The sequence below is a fragment of the Gopherus evgoodei genome, chromosome 3, assembly GCF_007399415.2.
Source record: "Gopherus evgoodei ecotype Sinaloan lineage chromosome 3, rGopEvg1_v1.p, whole genome shotgun sequence".
NCBI lineage: Eukaryota > Metazoa > Chordata > Testudines > Testudinidae > Gopherus > Gopherus evgoodei.
Genome location: NC_044324.1, coordinates 95,142,173 through 95,161,010, shown reverse-complemented (window position 1 = coordinate 95,161,010; position 18,838 = coordinate 95,142,173). Strand labels below are relative to the sequence as shown.

The 18,838-nt window shown below is 44.0% G+C and overlaps 1 protein-coding gene across 3 annotated transcripts; it reads right to left on the bottom strand.

Moving 5' to 3' along the window:
• Nucleotides 1–1,948: 1,948 nt before the first annotated feature.
• GTF3C6 (general transcription factor IIIC subunit 6) lies at nt 1,949–15,038 on the bottom strand. 3 transcript variants are annotated; one of them, XM_030556126.1, is made up of 6 exons: nt 14,667–15,038; nt 7,717–7,797; nt 5,550–5,613; nt 5,347–5,391; nt 5,112–5,225; nt 1,949–2,559 (listed from the first exon to the last, which is right to left on the bottom strand). In XM_030556126.1, exons 1-6 carry the CDS (start codon nt 14,697–14,699, stop codon nt 2,255–2,257), a joined length of 642 nt encoding a protein of 213 aa, XP_030411986.1. In that variant the 5' UTR covers nt 14,700–15,038; the 3' UTR covers nt 1,949–2,254. The 3 variants fall into 3 exon arrangements, with proteins under 3 accessions (XP_030411986.1, XP_030411987.1, XP_030411988.1); XM_030556127.1 differs by having other exon boundaries at nt 14,638–15,037; XM_030556128.1 differs by having other exon boundaries at nt 14,739–15,037.
• Nucleotides 15,039–18,838: the final 3,800 nt, after the last annotated feature.

Below are 18,838 nucleotides of genomic sequence, written 5' to 3'. Positions count from 1 at the left end.
TAAGCAAAAAGTTACGATATTTCTACCATGAACCATGTTACTCGGGAACAAGATGAACTGTTTTTTTTCCTTTTATGTTTTCCCTTGTAGCCAAAACTTCATTGCTGACTCTGATTTATATCTGAATTGTCCTTGAGTACTTCACGTGTAGTGATCACTAGACCAAATTATGTTTAAAAAACTATTAATCTATGCTTTCTGGTTCTCACAGCAGAAGGGCAGTATCATAAAGCTTGCCTAACACTAGGAAATATTGGAAGCTGTAGTGTAGAAAGGGCAAAAGTTCTCTTGCTATCATTGGTAGAGCTGCATTTTCTTGCTGCTGCCAGTGGAGATTTAGACCTGGTCTACATACAGAGGTTAACTAAAGATGTAATTTTATACTCCGTTAAACCAGTGCTATTGTGTGTTTGGCTATTTATTGCCATTTAAACCTGGTTTATATCATTTACCTTGTGTTGGTAAGCATACTGAGGTGCAAGCCAAACCAAAAACTTGTTTTAAACCTACATAAAAGTCTCCACATATAGAAATTGCATTAGTTTAACCAACACAGTGTAATTTAAACCAGGGCAATGTGTGTATTTAGACAGTCTCTTAGAGGGCCCAATTTTCCCAATGGAAATGCTCTGGGAAGAAATACCAAGTATGTCTAGATTAGAGTTGTGATCCTGTTGTAACTTCACCTACTTGGCAATCGATTAACACCTTTCTAAATGCTAATTTAGAAACTCCACAATAAATTCATTCCAGGACACAAATATTTTTGTTAGTTACTCTAGGCTGGGATGGAAGACGTCAATGGAGCTACTCCAATTACACCAGACCAAGATCTGGCCCTGTATCTCTAATGCTGGGCCAGCTAGTCTTACTCACTTCTCCATCCTATCTTTTGTTCACCTTCCACCAATATTTCCACTGTGCAGCAGCCAAAATGACCAATGTCATATCTATATAACATTTAGAAATGAAAAATCTGTTTTGTGCTGTTACTTTAAACACTGAAAACAACAGAAAGGTGAGCACAATGGGCTAGCGGAGAACAGAGGACACCACAAATGCCATATTGCTTCACTCTGTTCCACAACAGTTTTCCATAGAGAATACACACTAATTTAGAGAAAAAAAGAGTCAGTGCGAAAGTCACATTTTGTTTGAAAATGTTGTACTTATTATAGTTAAACACATCTAAGATTACTATGACTGTCTGAAACAAGTTGGCAAAACAATGCAATGTTTACTTTGTACATAACATGCTATGAAATGGCAGTTTCACTATTTCCCCCAAACAAACAGTATGCAAGGAAGAAACTTGCATTATAATGGTTAATCAAATAAGGGAGCAAAAAAAACCAATCCTGAAAGTGTTTTAAAGGAATTATTCAAAAATATTCACAACATGATTTAAAGTTTGTTTTTTTTTAATTTTCAACTTGGAGGTTTTGAAACTAACTAGTGTCCCTTTAGCAATACTATACATAAAGTCAAGTCTATATCAATGAATGACAGGTGCAAGCTGGACAAAACAGGGTTAAGTGAGGTTCTAGTAAACTCAATGAGATGTTACAATAAAATTAAGTAAAGAATAAGTTTCGCCTTCTGTTGACAGAACAAGATTAAAACCTATATCACTCGCAGACTTCAACTGATTGAAACATCCTGACCAGAAGTGGTCTCCTATTGGGGACCATATGGAGTGGAGGGAGGAAAAAAAAATAGGCTATCAAAAACAACTCAGATGTGTTTCATATGGTGCCTACCAATCTTATCAAATCGGTCACTTGTATAGCATTTCCTGAAAGGAATGTCCACATGGGTAAAGACTAGGGTGACCAGATAGCAAGTGTGAAAATCAGGACAGAGGGTGGGGGTAATAGGAGCCTATATAAGAAAAAGCCCCAAATATCAGGACATCTGGTCACCCTCGTAACGACATGAAACCCCAAGCTGAAATTATAACTGAAAATATCAAGGCTTTATTTGCAACGGATATCTTACAAAGAAAATATTTACTTTTACTGATATTCATGGATGTGCAATGCATCAGAGTTTTTTAATGGTGTCTCCTCATTTAGTCATTTGTTCCTGGTCTTCAGCTCAGAGGTAAATAAAGACCCTAGCTTGAAATGCATGTTTTGCACTCACTGTTAATTACTCACATAAAGTGGAGGTCAAGTTGAGGTGACTTTAAAAATTGGTTCATAATATTAACTAACTCCATTAGTCCTCACTTCTGGACGCTGCAGACTTGACATCACCTAGGAGCATCATCTACGGTAATGTCCTGGGCACTTCCTGAAGAAGAGTTCTCTGCTTCAGAGGCAGGGCTATCAATGAGAGGAGTAGAGTCATCCATTTCCATGCTATTCTGCTTCTCCAGTTCGTTATTTAGGTCAGAGTTCCCTTTGTCATTGACCTCTCCCTCCAATTTGTCTGCCAATTTGTCCTGGGCCTGAGCTGACTCCTCAGAATCTTCATTTTGGTGCAGAAAACTACAAATCATATTAGGTCTGCTGTATGAGAAATCTTTGTCTTTAATCTGTAACCACTCCACACCACCTGCTCAGAAAAAAAAAAAAAAAGAGAGGAGAGACTTTAACAGCAAGACAATATATTTTCTTAGTTTCACGAGTTTATTGTTTTAGCCTCAAAAAATAACTAGAAATATGCAACAAAGGTAATGTTATGTTTGAGGAAAGCCATCATTACATATGAGGTGGTGTGTGTCGTAAGCTTCTGCTACAAAAAGACTTGAGAGAAGGAAAGGAAACTTCTGTGACCCGTTTTCCAAACTGGAGACAGCAAAATCTCTCCCAAATGTCCTTACTTCCTACTGCTGTTTTCACTATGATCCTCATATGCTGAAGTGAGGAGAAAAATTCGTAGTTAAGACAAATAGCAGCTTAATTTTCACTGTCCTGAAGCAATACAGCATAAAACTCTGAGGGGCAGAAGGTTTGTTTGCTTGCTTATACTGGTTTTTGTCTCCAGTATAACAATTTTTTCTAAGAACTGAGGGAGGGTCTTCAGAATCCCCACCATACAGATGATTCTAATCAGCCATTTTCATTTGTTTTGCATTTGAGAGCTACATATCAGAACTATTGTTCTCCTAGCTGAGCAGGGCCCCCAATAAGCCCTTGGCTCCACTGCTTCTTCACATCAGCCAGTGTTTCCTATTAGATGACCCAACACCTGTCCACCTCCAACACACCACCTACTACTGCTGACTCCTGAGTATTTTCGACTTACACAGATACCAAGAATCGAAATATGGTCTCCCATGTGCTGTGTAAAACCACCAGCTAAGCCCATTACATTTTTAAAATTTGGTAATATATCAATTTTTATGGTACCTATTGCTATCACAAATGGGGCCACTCAATTACAGTACACTCCAAGAGATTAAAACCAATAGTACATCAAAGCAATGAGGCCTGCTTAATGGGGATGGTATTTCCCCCTTAATGGGGATGCCTTCTGTTGATTTACTGGCATTTGAGTTGTGTGTGTCTCTCTCATGCTGGTTCTGTTTGTTTATCTAACAGCTTTCCATTCTTCCACAGCAGTGATACATAAAAATAAATGGTACAAAGTTGTAAAGGTCAACATTTCCTTGCCTAATCCAAAAGAATGACTGGGATAGGAATAACATTTTTCAAGAATATAGATCTTTATCTTTGAGCTGAGTCTCACCATACATTCAGGAGTTGAGGCCACTAGTTTTTGTGGTTGTTGAAGGTTCCCTGAAAGTTAGGGCTGTGTCTTGGTTAACTATGTCTAAGTATGTCTGGGATAACTAAAAACTATTATTTAGCAGGATAATCCTTTTCCAGTTCCTATTTATCTTAGAATTAGTGCATTTATGATGACAGAAAATCCCACTTGCATTATAAATACCAGGAGGGGGAAATCCTTTTAATTCAAAGGTTGGTTTTCCAATTATTTATAATACCAGCAAAATAGTGGATCACACAGACATAGTTTACCATTCTTTGGTATTATTTTGTACTGTGCCAACACTGTTGTATCTAGGTGCCACACAGCACCTATGCAAGTTCCAAAACTGTTTCCATATGATTCAAGATGCTGAGAATATATTTTACTGATGCAGAATGAAGATTTGTTAATTTAAGTTTAGAATATCAAATAACTTTTGATGGAACATGGCATCTGAGAATGTCTAAGAATGACTACTAATGAAAAGTGGTACAGCAGGTCTGTAGACCAGTTTATTAAAAACAAGTACTGCAAACACAGGTTACTAATGGGACTCGTATTTCTTCCCTCATGTACGTATGCTCTTCAGAAGTCACACATTCTCAATACAGTAATCAAAATGTGTCAAGTGGCGAATGCATGAGTACTAAGTGTTTGTCATGTGCAAGCATTGAATTGCTTGTGAGGAAGCTTGAGAATTCAATTAGAACATTTCCTACAGTGGCTTTGTTTTAATTAAGCAACTATATTACACTAACTTTTAAAATGAATGATTTCTTAATAAATCAATAGGTAGTATTAGGTAGGGAGAGGAAATGTTACATCTTATGGGTAAAAGTCATCCCCCATCTGTGATCAGATCTTCACATCTAGATCGCTCACAAGATGACGTTTTAATACCATAAAATGTAATCTTCCAGTTGAATATGTATAAATTTAGCATAAAATGGCTCTTTATTCTTAACCCTGTGTATGAGCAGAATAAGACATTGCTAGGAGCAGTATTGCTGTAAATATCTAAATACAGAAACAGCATTGACTTCCGGCCTAGAGATAAAAGGCAAAATTTAATCTTATTGTGAAATGGTACGACACCATTGAAGCAAGTGCACCAGAACTTCATTTGCCTACAGATGGCATATCAAAATGGAAAGTAGTTTGGCCAAAATCACAGGAAGCTTTACAAAGAGCTAAAATTAATTCTTAGTTCAGTTAATTTGTTTATATATCATCTGTTGTTTAAGAATGGAAAGCTTGTATCCTTTAATGCCCTGGATGCTTACTGGCACTAAATGGTCAAACTAATTTCTGTCTCCAGCTTGGTATCAAAGATAAGGTTTAGTCCCAGTATGATCTCACATCTTCCCACGTATAAGACCAGGTGCACTAACCTACGCTCTCTTCTCCTTCCTTCTTTTCAGTCAGAAGCGTCCGTGTCATATTCAGCTTCTTCACCGTGTGGCACTTGTATTTCAGCTGTAGTTTTTGGTTTCCTTCTGCGTCCACTATAAATAAATTAATTGATTCATTTTAGTGAACATCCACATCATCTGAAACATGAAAATTATCTGAACCTTACAGCTTCAGCTCAGTTACAAGCCAGAACATATAAGATATATCACTTACCATGCTCTGCATTTTCTTCAAACACCACGCAGGTTCCAAGGGTATCTATGGAGAACAAAGGATATTTAGCTGAGAAATAACAGAGGTTATTTGCCAAGGGCCCAGTACTTCAAAAAGCTGAGTGCTGGATCAGTATCTCTCATGATTGGGTCCTGCATGTCACACTGAAAATGAGAGGTTTCATCCATATAATCTTATCCTACCTTCATACTCCCCAGCAAAGACATATCTGTCCACTTGCAAAATGGGCCTCTCTGTGTCTATTCCCTATGAACAAGGATAGACAGAAATTACATTGAAGTCATGCTTCAGCTAGACAAGGCAAGGCACCAAGACTAGAGAAAACAATTGGTAAATTGGTATGACAAGTACAGTAAAGCCAACATTATATACAGATTCCCTGAAATGGTATATGCAGTACAAGACAAAAAAGGAACATGGAATGCAAACTAGCAATAGTAAATCAAGTCTATTCTATCACACTGTTTATTTTTCTCACTATACTAATCTCATATGCAAAGCAAACTTTATTTTCAGTTTATAGACTCAAATCTTCCTAAACTCTGAGATTTAGATGAAACAGATATACAGTATATCTCAGACAATTAGGTAAGCAAATGAGAAAGGTGTGCAGGAGAAAAAAGGTTGCACAGTACACCAACACCTAAACAGCACGCAGACACATTACCAGTCCAATAGCAGTGATAGGAAGCTATTATTTATATGCAACCAGCAGATCTCTGAAAATAAAGGGACACTGTCAACTTAACATCAAGTAAATTTCTAAAAGTGAGTTAAAAGTGGTTTCCAGCACTAGTCCTGCTTCTGTTTCCTTCTACAAGTTTTTGTGGTTTTACAATCACTTTCCCCTATTTTTAAAGTGTTTTTCTCCTCTCATTTCTGTGAGAGTGTCTCACAATCAACAGGGAAGTGACTATACAAACAAAATAGTGAACCGGACTAAACACAAAATGCTGTGAAACGAAGTAAACAAATGAATATTTTGGGGTGACAACTTCTTTCAATCATAGTAACTTTAGATGTTATATTAATTATACTCGGTACATGATTGTAAAGCAAACACTATTTTTCAGTTAATGGTGTCCCACTGACTGAATCCTTTTAAAAAGTCTTTGACCTGAAAAAGGCTATAGCATGTAGAGGCAAGAGGCAGTTGCCAGAAGTCCAAAGGAGCATAAACTAACCTGTATTCAATCTCCCATTTATTAACAGCTTTTAAAAAGTACTGTATGTAATTGCCTCAGGGAAACAGTATTTTAACTCAGAGTTTTATATTACTAAGTTTACTTGCATGGAAAATAAATTAATCTCTAAGGGACAAAACCTTTATCTAGTTTCCGGGCTGCATGCTGGGGGATTTGTGTGTGGACAAGAGGGTGGAACAAATCCTTATTCTGGCTGCAGTTCAGTACAAAATCTATTTCATTGCCATTAATGCAACTTCAGGTTTACAATAGCTTCTGTGGCTCCTGTGCATTCATTTTGGGAGTGTGTTTTCTTTGGGTTGGGGCCTGGGGAGGCATGGTTTGAAGGGGGAGGGCAGAGACAGCCAGAGGATCTACTGAGTATATGCCTTCCCAAAGCCCAGTTGCATGCAGGGATGCTGGAAGTCCCCACTGAACATAGCCTTGCAGCACAGAGGTTGGGACCCTTGCATGAGGTTCCAAAACCCTGCCCTCCTTTCTGCAACAGAACCTCATAAGTTGTGCTGGCTCTGAGCACTTCCAACTATACAGGGCATAGGGACAAGATTTATAATCTAACAGGTTATTGGCTCTTCCTGCTTATTCTTCATACAGAATCACAATCCTCAGTTTGTAGGAAACACCCCTTCCCTGAGCATCTCACACTAGCTAGTTTAGGCAAGTTCCCACTAAGTGTGCTGGTTTGTGTGGATCCCATTCTTAGGCATCTCTCCCTTAATGAATTTTATAGGGAACCTACGTACCTAACCTGTACTTTGTGGATTCCACTGCGTGGCTACACATGCAAAGGTTAGGAGTTCAACCTCTAAATCCCTTTATGGGTCTGGGCATAAGTGACTCACAAGCCTTAGCCACCTCTGATTTAGGCCCTTAAGTCACTTGGGTGTTTTTGGAAATTTTACCCTAAATTTTGCCTAAGGGGATATTCACAGGCCAAAGGGAACTTTTGATATGCATTCACATTGTCCACTAATGTTAATTGATCTGTGCACAGACCACGGGCAGCTTATCGCCCATATAGTCTGCATATTTCTGCACTAAGGATTTGATCCAAAGCCCACTGAGTTCAATGAGGCCCTAAAATTTCTTCTAGTTCACGAAAATAAAACTTGCCTCTTTGCTAATATGTTGTAGTCAAACTCACCAAAATCTTGCATTTGTTTTCACATTTTTCTAGGAAGTCTGAATCAATAATTCCAGATAATTCCACCATGACCAGCTGCTCCTGCAAAATAAACGTATAAAGCTCACGCATCGTATATTTAGAACACTAAATAAACGAACTCTAACATGAACACAAATGTGTCTATTACTTTGCTATTAAAACAGATCACCCTCAAAACTAGAACTGTAGAACCAAAATTTGACCTACATTTTTGTTTGCAAAACACCACAAAGACATTGCTATACTAGAGCAAAATAATATCCAACTAGTATACATTCTGTCCATGTCACCAAAACTGCAACTGAATTTGAAGGTTGTTTGTATTCGACCTCAGATAGTGTTCAGTTTGTACCTGGAAGAATAAAGACTGACAGCCCTTATAATTTTATGCTAGCTAGTGTAACAGCACATTTTATACTTATTCATATTTTTAATTAAATCTTACACTGCTTCAACATTATATACTGTAGCAGTGAATTTTATAGGTTAATTATAAAGTTTAATTTGTTTCCCTTCTATCTGTTTACAGTGTGTTGCCTCTCCATTTAATTTGTTCTTGTAATTCCCTACTTTGAGGGGACAGGCAGTATAGGAGGAGAAAATGGTGTTGACTGATCCTTGCGGGTCTTTTTCTGAAGATAAAAGATAGATGACCAATTTTCATGACAAATTTTACAATAATGATCAATGAACACACAATTTAATTTAAAAGTGCGGCAAAGGAAATATTGCAAGTTTGATTTTACAGCTTATGAGTAGCTATGACACTTTTTTAAAAGGTTATGGTAAAATAATGTGACAGTATCAGTATTATTTTCAAAGTTCTTCCTCCTATATAACAAAGTATTTTTTCCAGTTTCAGTTGTCTACATGTAACAATCTGGCTTTGCCATCACAGTTCTCTACTATCACAAAAATAAACATCTCAAATAAAAATCAACTTTGTTATAACTGGAAAATTTTTAAAACATGACTCCATTGGAGAGGCAATGCAGTGCAATGGATAAAGTACCAAATAGACTTGGGAGACTTGAGTTCTACTTCGCTCTCTACCACTAACTTTCTGTGACCTTGGGCAGTCATTTCGCCTCCCTGTACCTCGGTTTCCCCATTCCACTCTTGGAGTATCTTGTGTAAGCTTTTCGGGGGAGAGACCATCTCGTACATTTGTACAGTGCCTACCACAACTGGGACCTGATCTCAGTTGTGCACTCTAGGTATTATCGTAATACAAATAACACTAGTTCCAGTATCCTGTGTGAAATGAACTGGTGTCAGTCCATTTCCTAGCTGACTGGTGTCCACATTATAAAAGCCACTATCATAACCTGCATTCTTCTAGGGCCTCAAAGGCTTGCTGCTCTACACTATAAAATGTTACCATTTGTAAACCATCAAAAGTATGCTTATAAAATTTGCAGATGACACCAAGCTGGGAGGGCTTGCAATTACTTTGGAGAATAGGCTAGGCTAGACCTTAGCGTCCAAAATATGGGTGTTAGCATGAAAACCTCCAAGCTTAGTTACCAGCTTGGACCTGGTAATTGCTGCCACCAGCCAGGAATTATACAGTGCCTAGCTCACTATGGTCTCCCCAAAACCTTCCCTGGGGGACCCCAAGACTCAGATTCTTTGAGTCTCACAACAAAGGGGAATAAACCATTTCCCTTCCCCCTCCTCCCCTCCAAGTGTTCCCTCCCTGGGTTCCTGGAGAGATATACAGAAGCAAGCTCTGTGAATCTAAACAAAGGGATTTTACCCTCCCTGTTTCAAGTCCTGGAAAAACCAGTACCGAGAGAGAGCTAATCTCTCTTCCCCCTCACCCAGAGGGTATGCAAAGTCAGGCTTAGTAAATCTAACACAAAGAGATTTTCCCCCTGACTTCTTCCTCCCACCAATTCCCTGGAGTCCCCACTAAAGAAAAACTCCAACAGGTCTTAAAAAGAAAGCTTTATATAAAAAGAATGAAAAAGGACATAAAATATAGTCTCTGTATAAGATGACAATATACAGGGTCAATTGCTTAAGAAAAAAAGAGAATAAACAGCCTTATTCCAAAAGAATACAATTTAAAACATTCCAGCAACTACACACATGTAAATACAAAAAAACAATATAAACCTATTGTCTTACTATCCTTGTACTTACAACTTGGAAACAGAATATTAGAAAGCCTGGAGATAGAAAAATCACTCTCAGAGCCGAGAGGGGACAGACACAAGACAAAGAACTCACACCCAAAACTTCCCTCCACCTAGATTTGAAAAAGTCTTGTTTCCTGATTGGTCCTCTGGTCAGGTGTTTCAGGTTATTGTTTGTTAACCCTTTTATAGGTGAAAGAGACATTAACCCTTAGCTATCTGTTTATGACAAGGATGAGAATTCAAAATTACCTTGACAAATTGCAGAATTAGTCTGAAATCAGTAAGATGAAATTAAATAAAGACAAGTGAAAAATATTGCACTTAGGAAGGAAAAATCAAATGCATAACTACAAAATGGGAAATAGTAGTAGTTCTGCTGAAAATGGTTTCGGGGTTACAATGGATCACAAACTGAATGAGAGCCAACTACGTGTTGCAGTTGCAAAAAAGGCTAATATTCTGAGGTGTATTAACAGGAGTTTCACATGAGAGGGACAGGAGATAACTGTCTCTTTCTACTTGGCACTAGTGACCTGGCCTCAGCTGGAGTATTGTATCCAGTTCTGGGCACCGCACTTCAACAAAGATGTGGATAAACTGGAGAGAGTCAAGGTGAAAGCAACAACAATCTAAAAGGTTTAGAAAACTTGACCTATGAGGAAAGGTTAAAAAAACCTGAGCATGTTTACTCTAGAAAAAAGTAGGGTGGGGAATCCTGATAACAGTTTCTAATATGCAAAGGGCGGTTACAAGAGGACAGTGATGGATTGTTCTCCATGTCCACTTAAGGTAAGGTAAGAAATAATGGGCTTAATTAACAGCAAACGAGATGTAGGTTAGCTAATAGGAAAAACTTTCTAATGACAAGACTAGTTAACTTCTAGAATAGGCTTCCAGAGGAGGCTGTGAAATCCCCATCAGCAGAGGCTTTTAAGAAAAAGTTAGACAAACATCTGTGAGGGAAGGTCTAGGTTTACTTGATCCTATCTTAGCCCTGGGGGCGGGACTAGGTCAGGGATTCTCAACATTTTTCTTTCTGAGGCCCCCCTTTACTGCTATAGAACTTCAGGGCCCAGCAGTGGCAGGGGAGGTCTCAGGGCAGGGGCCTTAGGCATACGTGTAGTTTGACTTCTATTGGGGAACAGGGAGGGAGTGCCACCTCTCTCCACCCCTTGACTCATCTCAGCAGGCCACCCAGCCTGTCCGGGTTGGAGGGGAGGGGAACAGACAACCAAAAACTATAATTCAAAGGCGGAGGGCTTAGCTCAAAAAGTTTGAAAACAGCTTAGGGTGCAGGGAGGGAGTGGCTAGGGGCTGCGTGCAGACAGTGTAGCTCAAGATGCAGGGAGGGTGTAGCTGGTGCTGTATGCACATAGGCATAGGCGCTGACTCTGTGGGTGCTCTGGGGCTGGAGCACCCACAGGGAAAAACTACTGGGTGCTCTGCACCCACCGGCAGCCAAGCTCCCCCCTCCAAGCCCCCTTCTCCACCCCCCACATGCAACGCCAGTGCTTCCCATCACCCTGCCGCCTAACAGCTGCTTAATGGTGTTTAGGACTTTCCAGGAGGGAGGGGGAGGAGTGGGGACTGTCATAAACAGATAGCTAAGGGTTAATGTCTCTTTCACCTGAAGCACCTGACCAGAGGACCAATCAGGAAACCGGATTTTTTCAACTCTGGGTGAAGAGGAAAGTGCTTTTATTTCCAGGACTGGGAACGGAGAGGGGGGGTCACTCTCTTTGGATTCACAGAGCTTGTGTCTGTGTATCTCTCCAGGAGCACCTGGAGGGGGGAAGGGAAAAAGGATTATTTCCCTTTGTTGTGAGACTCAAGGGATTTGGGTCTTGGGGTCCCCAGGGAAGGTTTTTCAGGGGGACCAGAGTGCCCCAAAACACTCTAATTTTTTGGGTGGTGGCAGCAAGTACCAGGTCCAAGCTGGTAACTAAGCTTGGAGGTTTTCATGCTAACCCCCATATTTTGGACGCTAAGGTCCAAATCTGGGACTAAGGTTTGACAGGGACACAGTGTGCTGGAGGAGGAGAAGAGGCAGCGCAGGGGCAGGGACTTGGGGGAAGAGGGTGAAATGGGGGCAGGGTGAGGGCAGTGCAGGGACGGGGTTGAGCACCCACCGGGAAGAGGGGAAGTCAATGCCTATGCACACATGGGGTGGCTAGGTGCAGGGAGGGGATAGCTTAGGGTACAGGGAGAGGGGTAGTTGGAACTGTGTGTGTAAGCAGAGGAATAAGCTCAGTGCAGGGAGAGGGGTGCTAGGGGTGGTGTGCAGGCAGGGGGTAGCTCAGGGTGTAGTGAGAGGGGTATTAAGGGCTGTTTGCTGTGAGGACTCCCCTATGATCCTTGTTCCCGGAGAGGTCTGCCAGCCATAGAGCCAGGTCTCCCCACCTGGGTGGGCTCTTACCAGCTGCCTCTGCAGGAGCAAAAGGGGCTGAGAGCTGAGGAGCAGCTTCAACCTGGGGAACCAGAAGGAGCGGAGGGAACGCTGCCCCTGCCTGCTCCATGGCACCAGCGAGAGCAGCAGCAGCTGCCTCACACTGCCTGGCTCCAGCTTCCCACCTCCGACCTGGCCAGGGAGAGGAGATGGGCGGGGGGCTGCCCCAGGGCTGCTGTGCTCTTGTGCTGCAGGTTTTTTTTGGCAGGAGGGGAACAATGCTCTCCATGTCCCCAACTCCGCCCATGGGCTCAGGGCTTCTGCCGCACCGGGAGTACCAGGGCTCCAGGATTCAGCCCCATGCCTCCCAGCTTCAGCCCTGTGGGGGAAACCGGTGAGGCACCAGGGATCGGATCTTCAACTGCAGGGCTCCAAGGCTCCCTTGAAAGGGCTCACAAACCCCTGGTTGACAACCACTGGACTAGATGACCTCTTGAGGTCCCTTCCAGCCCAACATTTCTATGAGTCTGTGCTAACTTGACAAGGTAGCAGATCCATAGGTTATTCCTGAGGGCATTCTGCGCCAAAAAAATAAAAATTATGTGCGTAATATTTTAAAATTCTTTAAGCTTTATTTGTTAATAAATAAATGCAGAGGCTCCAGCATGGCAGAGGGAGCACAGGCCATTGGCTGCACGAAGCTGGGAGACCACCTGCAGCATCCCACGCTCCCAAGACATGGCCTCAGCAGTGAGGCTACACCTGACCCTGACACAGCACAAGACCAGGTCTGCCCAGAAACACCCAAGGGCCCTGCTCTTTTGTGCCAAGTGCACTAGTTGTGGGCAGACAGGATCTCAGTGTGAGGGGATCCAGGTGTGGAGTGAGAGGGTTGTGTGTGGGACAATCTGGGTGCAGGCAGCTCAGTGGGGGGGTCTAGGTATGGGGGGATCTGGCTCACAGAGGCTCGTTTGGGAGTGGGGTTGTTCCAGGTGTAGGGGCAACAGGACTCTACAAGGGCTTTGAGGTGAAGGTGGCTGGAGCTCAGCAGAGAGATCTGGAAGCTGGGGTGTGGGGGTCTGGGTACAGCTAGTTGGGGTCAGTGGTGTGGGGGTCTGAATCTGGGGGTTCAGGTGATGCAGGGCATCAGGTGGGTGGGGGTGGGAGCAGGCAGCCCAGTGGACAGTGGTCTAGGTGCAGGTGTCCGGAGGCAAAGGGTCTGGGTCCAAGTGGACTCCAGATGTAGGAACTGAGGTTCAGTGGGGCTGTTTTTGGGTATGGAGGGCTAGAGGAGTTCTAGATGTACTGCATGTGTCTGGATATGGGAGGTCTGGATGCACAGGGGTTGGGTGGATGAGCAAACAGCTCCCCATACAGTGGCCCCTCCCCCTAAGCTAAGGAGTGATGGGGGCAGTAAGCAGGGGAGGATGCTGAGCTTCTTACAGCTGGGGGAGGTTTCTAGGGGTGGGTCTGACACAGCCTCAGCCACTCCTTGCAGGAGAAGAGGAAGTCCCATCCTCTCCTGCCTCCAGCCCAGACAGGACTAGCAGGTGATCCTTGCTTAGGGTAAGAGCCACTGGCTGGGGTGTTCCCACCCCTGCAGTGCTTTACCTCTCTGCCAGCTACTCCAGGTGACTGAAACAATGTCCCTGTGCTACTAGGGAGTGGCCTGACTGCTCTTGTAGCTTCCCTTTTCTGAAAGAAATCTGTGGGGAAAATTAATTCTGTACACATGCAGTGGCATAGAATTCCCCCAGGAGTAACAGGTGGTAGCAGTGAGTTTGAAGCAGGCTCAACCAAGCCCAGCTTTGTACCAGCTAACCCAAGAGGGAACAGGCAGTATGACATCAAAGCAATGTACTGTCTCGCTATCATTTTCACACAGCAGCAGCATGTCTGCGATCACCACACCTGCTCCCAGCAGCGTTCAGTCTCGATTCCAATACGCTCTGCAGGCCAGCCCAGAGAAAGCAAAGACTGAAGCGCGGGGAGCATGACTGCCGCCTTGCCCTAGGGTGGGGGCACAGCCACAGGGCTGCGCGGGGACGCAGGCAGCGCTGATGCCTAATCTGGTGTAAATATTGCGGGAAAATAGGAGTGAGGGCTCCCGCTCACCCTCTGTCATTGACACCTCACTGTCCCGCCGTGCCCAGCGCCGCTTCCCGCCTGGCCAGACACCCTCCGGCGCCAGCCCCGCCCGGGGCTCTGGTGCTATACAGGGTGCAGCAAGGCGAAGAAGCGCCGGGACCGCAGCCTCAGGCTGCCCGAGGCGAGCCCCCGGCAGGAGGGGCAGCCAAACACCACCGCCGCCGCCACTCATCAGGCCGGGCAGCAGCGAGAAGCCGGAGCACAGACGCAGACACTTGATACCTGCACCGTTGTTGGGGACTCCTACCCACCTCCTCCTCCTCCGCTCTCGCCACCGCCGCCATGTCCCGCACCCGGCCGCCAGCCAGAGCCTCAGCGCGTACCACGTGACCCTGCCGCCGCCATCTTAGATGCGGGAAGGTCCCGCCTCCACAGGCTCAGGTCCGATCCTTCCCGGCGGGAGGGGGGCCCGGAGCAGCGAAGTCCTGCTCCAGCCACTTGCTAGGGCAGGGAACGGGCTGCAGCCCGCAGGGCGCGGGGAGGCGGTTTGCTGGAGGTTTCATCCGGCCCCAGGGCCGCCTGCGGGGAGACTCCAAGTGTCTCCTAGCTGCCACCAGGCCGAACTGGCCCCGGTTAGCGCTTGGCAGTCCCGGGCCCGGGCGGCCCTCTGGGCGGAGGGGCTGGGCCTGGCCGGCAGGAGAGGGGCGTTCTTGAGTGCCAGGCGAGCGGTGGTTGGAAGGAGGGAGGGAGAGCCGGCATGCGCAGGCGAGGGGCGGGGCAGTCAGCCGGCATCAGGGCGATGTGGCCCCAGGGCTCTTTCCACAGCAGGGGGACAGCGGGAGACACAGACTTACTGGGGGGCTGGTCCTAGGCTGTGAGCTGCCTCCCCGAGGCCTGGGGGCCATCCCAGACCTCAGCACAGTTGGTGCCCAGTGATCTTAACGTGATATGTCTGCAGAGCCACTGCTGCCCAGCTTTGTGTCCCTAGTCCTGCAGCCACACAGCCCATGTCTCTTGAGAACTCCTAGTAGCCTCCTACCTCTGCTCCTGGCTGGGGGCCACGTGAGCTGGGTTAGTATAGAAGAAGGGTCAGCAGCCTTTCAGAAGTGCTGTGCTGAGTCTTGATTTATTCACTCTCATTTAAGGTTGTGTGCGCCAGTTAGGAGCGGCGCCAGGGTTTCTGACGCCCTAGGCGGACGGCCATTTCACCGCTCCCCGCGGGTCCGGTGGACCTACCGCTGTCATGCCGGCAGACGGTCTGCTGCTGGAAAGGCTCCAGTGGACCTACCGCAGTCATGCTGGTGGACGGTCCGCTGCTGGAAAGGCTCCAGTGGAGCTGCCGCAGTGATGCCGGCGGGTGGTCCGCTGGTCTAAAGGCTCCGGTGGACCTGCCGCAGGCATGACTGCAGTAGGTCCACCGGAGCCTTTAGACCAGCGCACCGTCCGCCGAAATGACTGCGGCAGCTCCACTGGAGCCTTTCCAGCAGCGGACCGTCCGTCGGCGTGACTGCGGTAGGTCCACCGGACCTGCGTGCCGCCCCCCGGGCAAAATAGCGCCCCCCCCCCAAAATTCTGGTGCCCTAGGCCATTGCCTAGGTCGCCTAAAGGGTAGCGCCGGCCCTGGTGCCAATAATACATTTTAACATTTTTAGAAGGTCTCTTTCTATAAGTCTGTAATATGTAACTAAACTATTGTTGTATGTAAAATAAATAAGGTTTTTAAAATGTTTAAGACACTTAATTTAAAATTAAAATGCAGAGCCCCCTGGACCAGTGGCTAGGACCCGGGCAGCGTGAGTGCCACTGAAAATGAGCTTGCGTGCTGCCTTCAGCACACGTGCTGGTTGCATACCCCTGCTATAGAAGCTGAAATGGGAACCCAGCTCACCAGGGGTTTACAGCCAGAGTGCTTCATTTTCATAGGCTGAACTGAAAATGTAGGTGATGGCTGCCAGAGACAGGAGATTTACCAACCATGGCCCGTAATCAGTCAATCAGTTCATGGAGCAGTTACCCAGAGCTACTAGTGAATGAGCAGTTAGACTCATGGAGAGGAGCAGCCCCAAATGCAGAAAAGATTCTGGAGCACTTTTGCCTTTATTCCAGGAATAGAAGGCAGATTATGAACAACATGAATTCTAACTCTGTGGGTGGTAGGTGGGGAGCAGAGTGCATGGGCCTCTTCAATTCCAAGTGTTATTGGTTTTTTTCTCTGAATCAATAATTTGATATAAGAGCAAGTCACCCCCCCTCAGCACAGGTGACAATAGAACTGCAGTATTCTGCAAGGTTTTAAGAAATAACAAAAGTGCATTTGAGTGACTTATTTCATATTCTGCCACTAGAAGGAGACACGAACAAAATATTGCAGTGGTTCTCAAACTTCTCTAGCGGTGATCCCTTTCACATAGCAAGCCTCTGAGTGTGACCCCCCTTATAAATTAAAAACATTTTAAAATATATTTAACACTATTATAAATGCTGGAGGCAAAGTGGGGTTTGGGGTGGAGGCTCACAGCTCATGCCCCCCCATGTAATAATCTCACAACCCCCTGAGGGGTCCCGACCCCCAGTTTGAGAACCCCTGAAATATTGCTTGATTTAGAGCTCTTGATCAAAACATTTGAGAATGGTTTTTAACTTTAAAGGCAGTATGTAAACAAAGGCCACTTTATTTCAGTGATCTTCTCATGACTCATTCGGAGGCGATAAAACTAGCCTTTTAATTATCCTTAACTACTGGTATTGTGATTATTAAATAATTATGCTTACTTATTATGTTTTGGGCCAAATCTTGAAGTGTTTAGGCAGAATGTATAGTGACTTGAAGTGAAGTTCTGCCTGAGTAAGGACTCCTGGATAAAGCCTTTTATTTTCAAAGTGCTTTACAAACATCTAATATTCCCAAACTACAGCACTCTGATGACACTGAGGAAGAGAAGTGACATACCATAGAGAGCCTTCATGAGAGCAGAGACTAGAACTCGAGCTCCTGTTTGTCAGTCCTCAAACCCCATCTCTTGCTTTAGATTTAGACCCCAATCCTGCACAGACTTGTTTGCATGCTTAATTTTATGCACCGTGAGTAATTTTATTGACTTCAGTCGAGTTACTGACCCTATGTAAAGGTAAGCCTGGTTTAAGTCTTTGCAGGATGGGCCCTATAGATTGGAGCTTTTGGATGCATCAGGAAGTTTGGGAATGTTTACATATGATCACAGGTGAAAGACTTGGGCTAATGATCTTAACTGAGATCTAACAATCTCTATAATGTTTCTTTAAGGGTTGTTCCCCTTCACCAATATTACAAGAAATAGGGAGGGACTCACTGAAATTAAGCAGAAGCAAATTTATGGGATCCCACTTTTCACTTTGTCTCGTTCTTTATCTCTCATTTTCATGTGTCCTTTGATGCCATACCCACACTCGTAACTCTTTCCCAATCCCACCGCACAAGGCAGCTGTTCTTTCTGCCTACTCTTTATTTGCTTCTGTGAGGTCCACAACACTGATCCATTACAGTTAAAGGCTCTTTTTATTTTAGTAACACTTAATAAGATGGAGCTTTTGTCTGGGTCTCTGAACTTGTTTTGTCTGTCTATTTAGACTGTAAGAACAAAAGAATGGCCATAGTAGGTCAGACCAATGGTCCATCCAGTCCAGTATCCTGTCAGATGCTTCACAGGGAGCAAATAGAACAGGGTAGTTGAAAACTGAGAATGCTCAACAGCATTTTGATCTCAGTTTGACTTGTCTATAGTTATTAGTTTAATAAAACTGATGCAAAAGAACTCAGTGCTTTTAATGATTATCCTAAGAAATTTTATATATAATGCATATAGAAACAAAAGCTCATGCACAATGTCTTTTATAATCATTTACTTATTTTGATTTCAAGTATGCTCCAGAGGACTTTAAAGTGAAATCTGTTACCTTGTTGAATTTTGTTTTGTCTTCCTCGTGTATTAACACGGCTTTGCTTCTTAATGCAATGTTGACAAAAGCATCCAGTTGGACAACCCCAAGAACTGCCAAATTATTTCACCATGAGGAAAGTTAAAAATACTTACAGTAGCCAATCTGCATAATAGAACATCTGTTTGCTTTAGCTCAGTGAGCTTTTGAGGCCTAACTTGGCAGAATTTTGAAATTCCTGGTAGTTTAATATGTTAGTGTTCTTGCTGACCTAGGAAAAGCAATTCTTACCCAGTGCAAATAGTATTACTTAATTTTGGAGACAAAAGCTATATGAATGGATTTTCCTTCTTAATACAAGTGCTAAACTTGTGACTTTTTTTTTTTTTAAGTCACTGAAAAATGGTTTGGGATGAATCAAAATGTAGACCTTGGTCACCAAACACTTTTAAGTATTTTGCTGATATGTTATCTATTGCTGGTGCTTTCCCAGGTTTCATTTTCATAATAGCATGCACCACCTGCTCTCACAGGATTGATGGCTCTGATTCCATACTCTCTGACATCC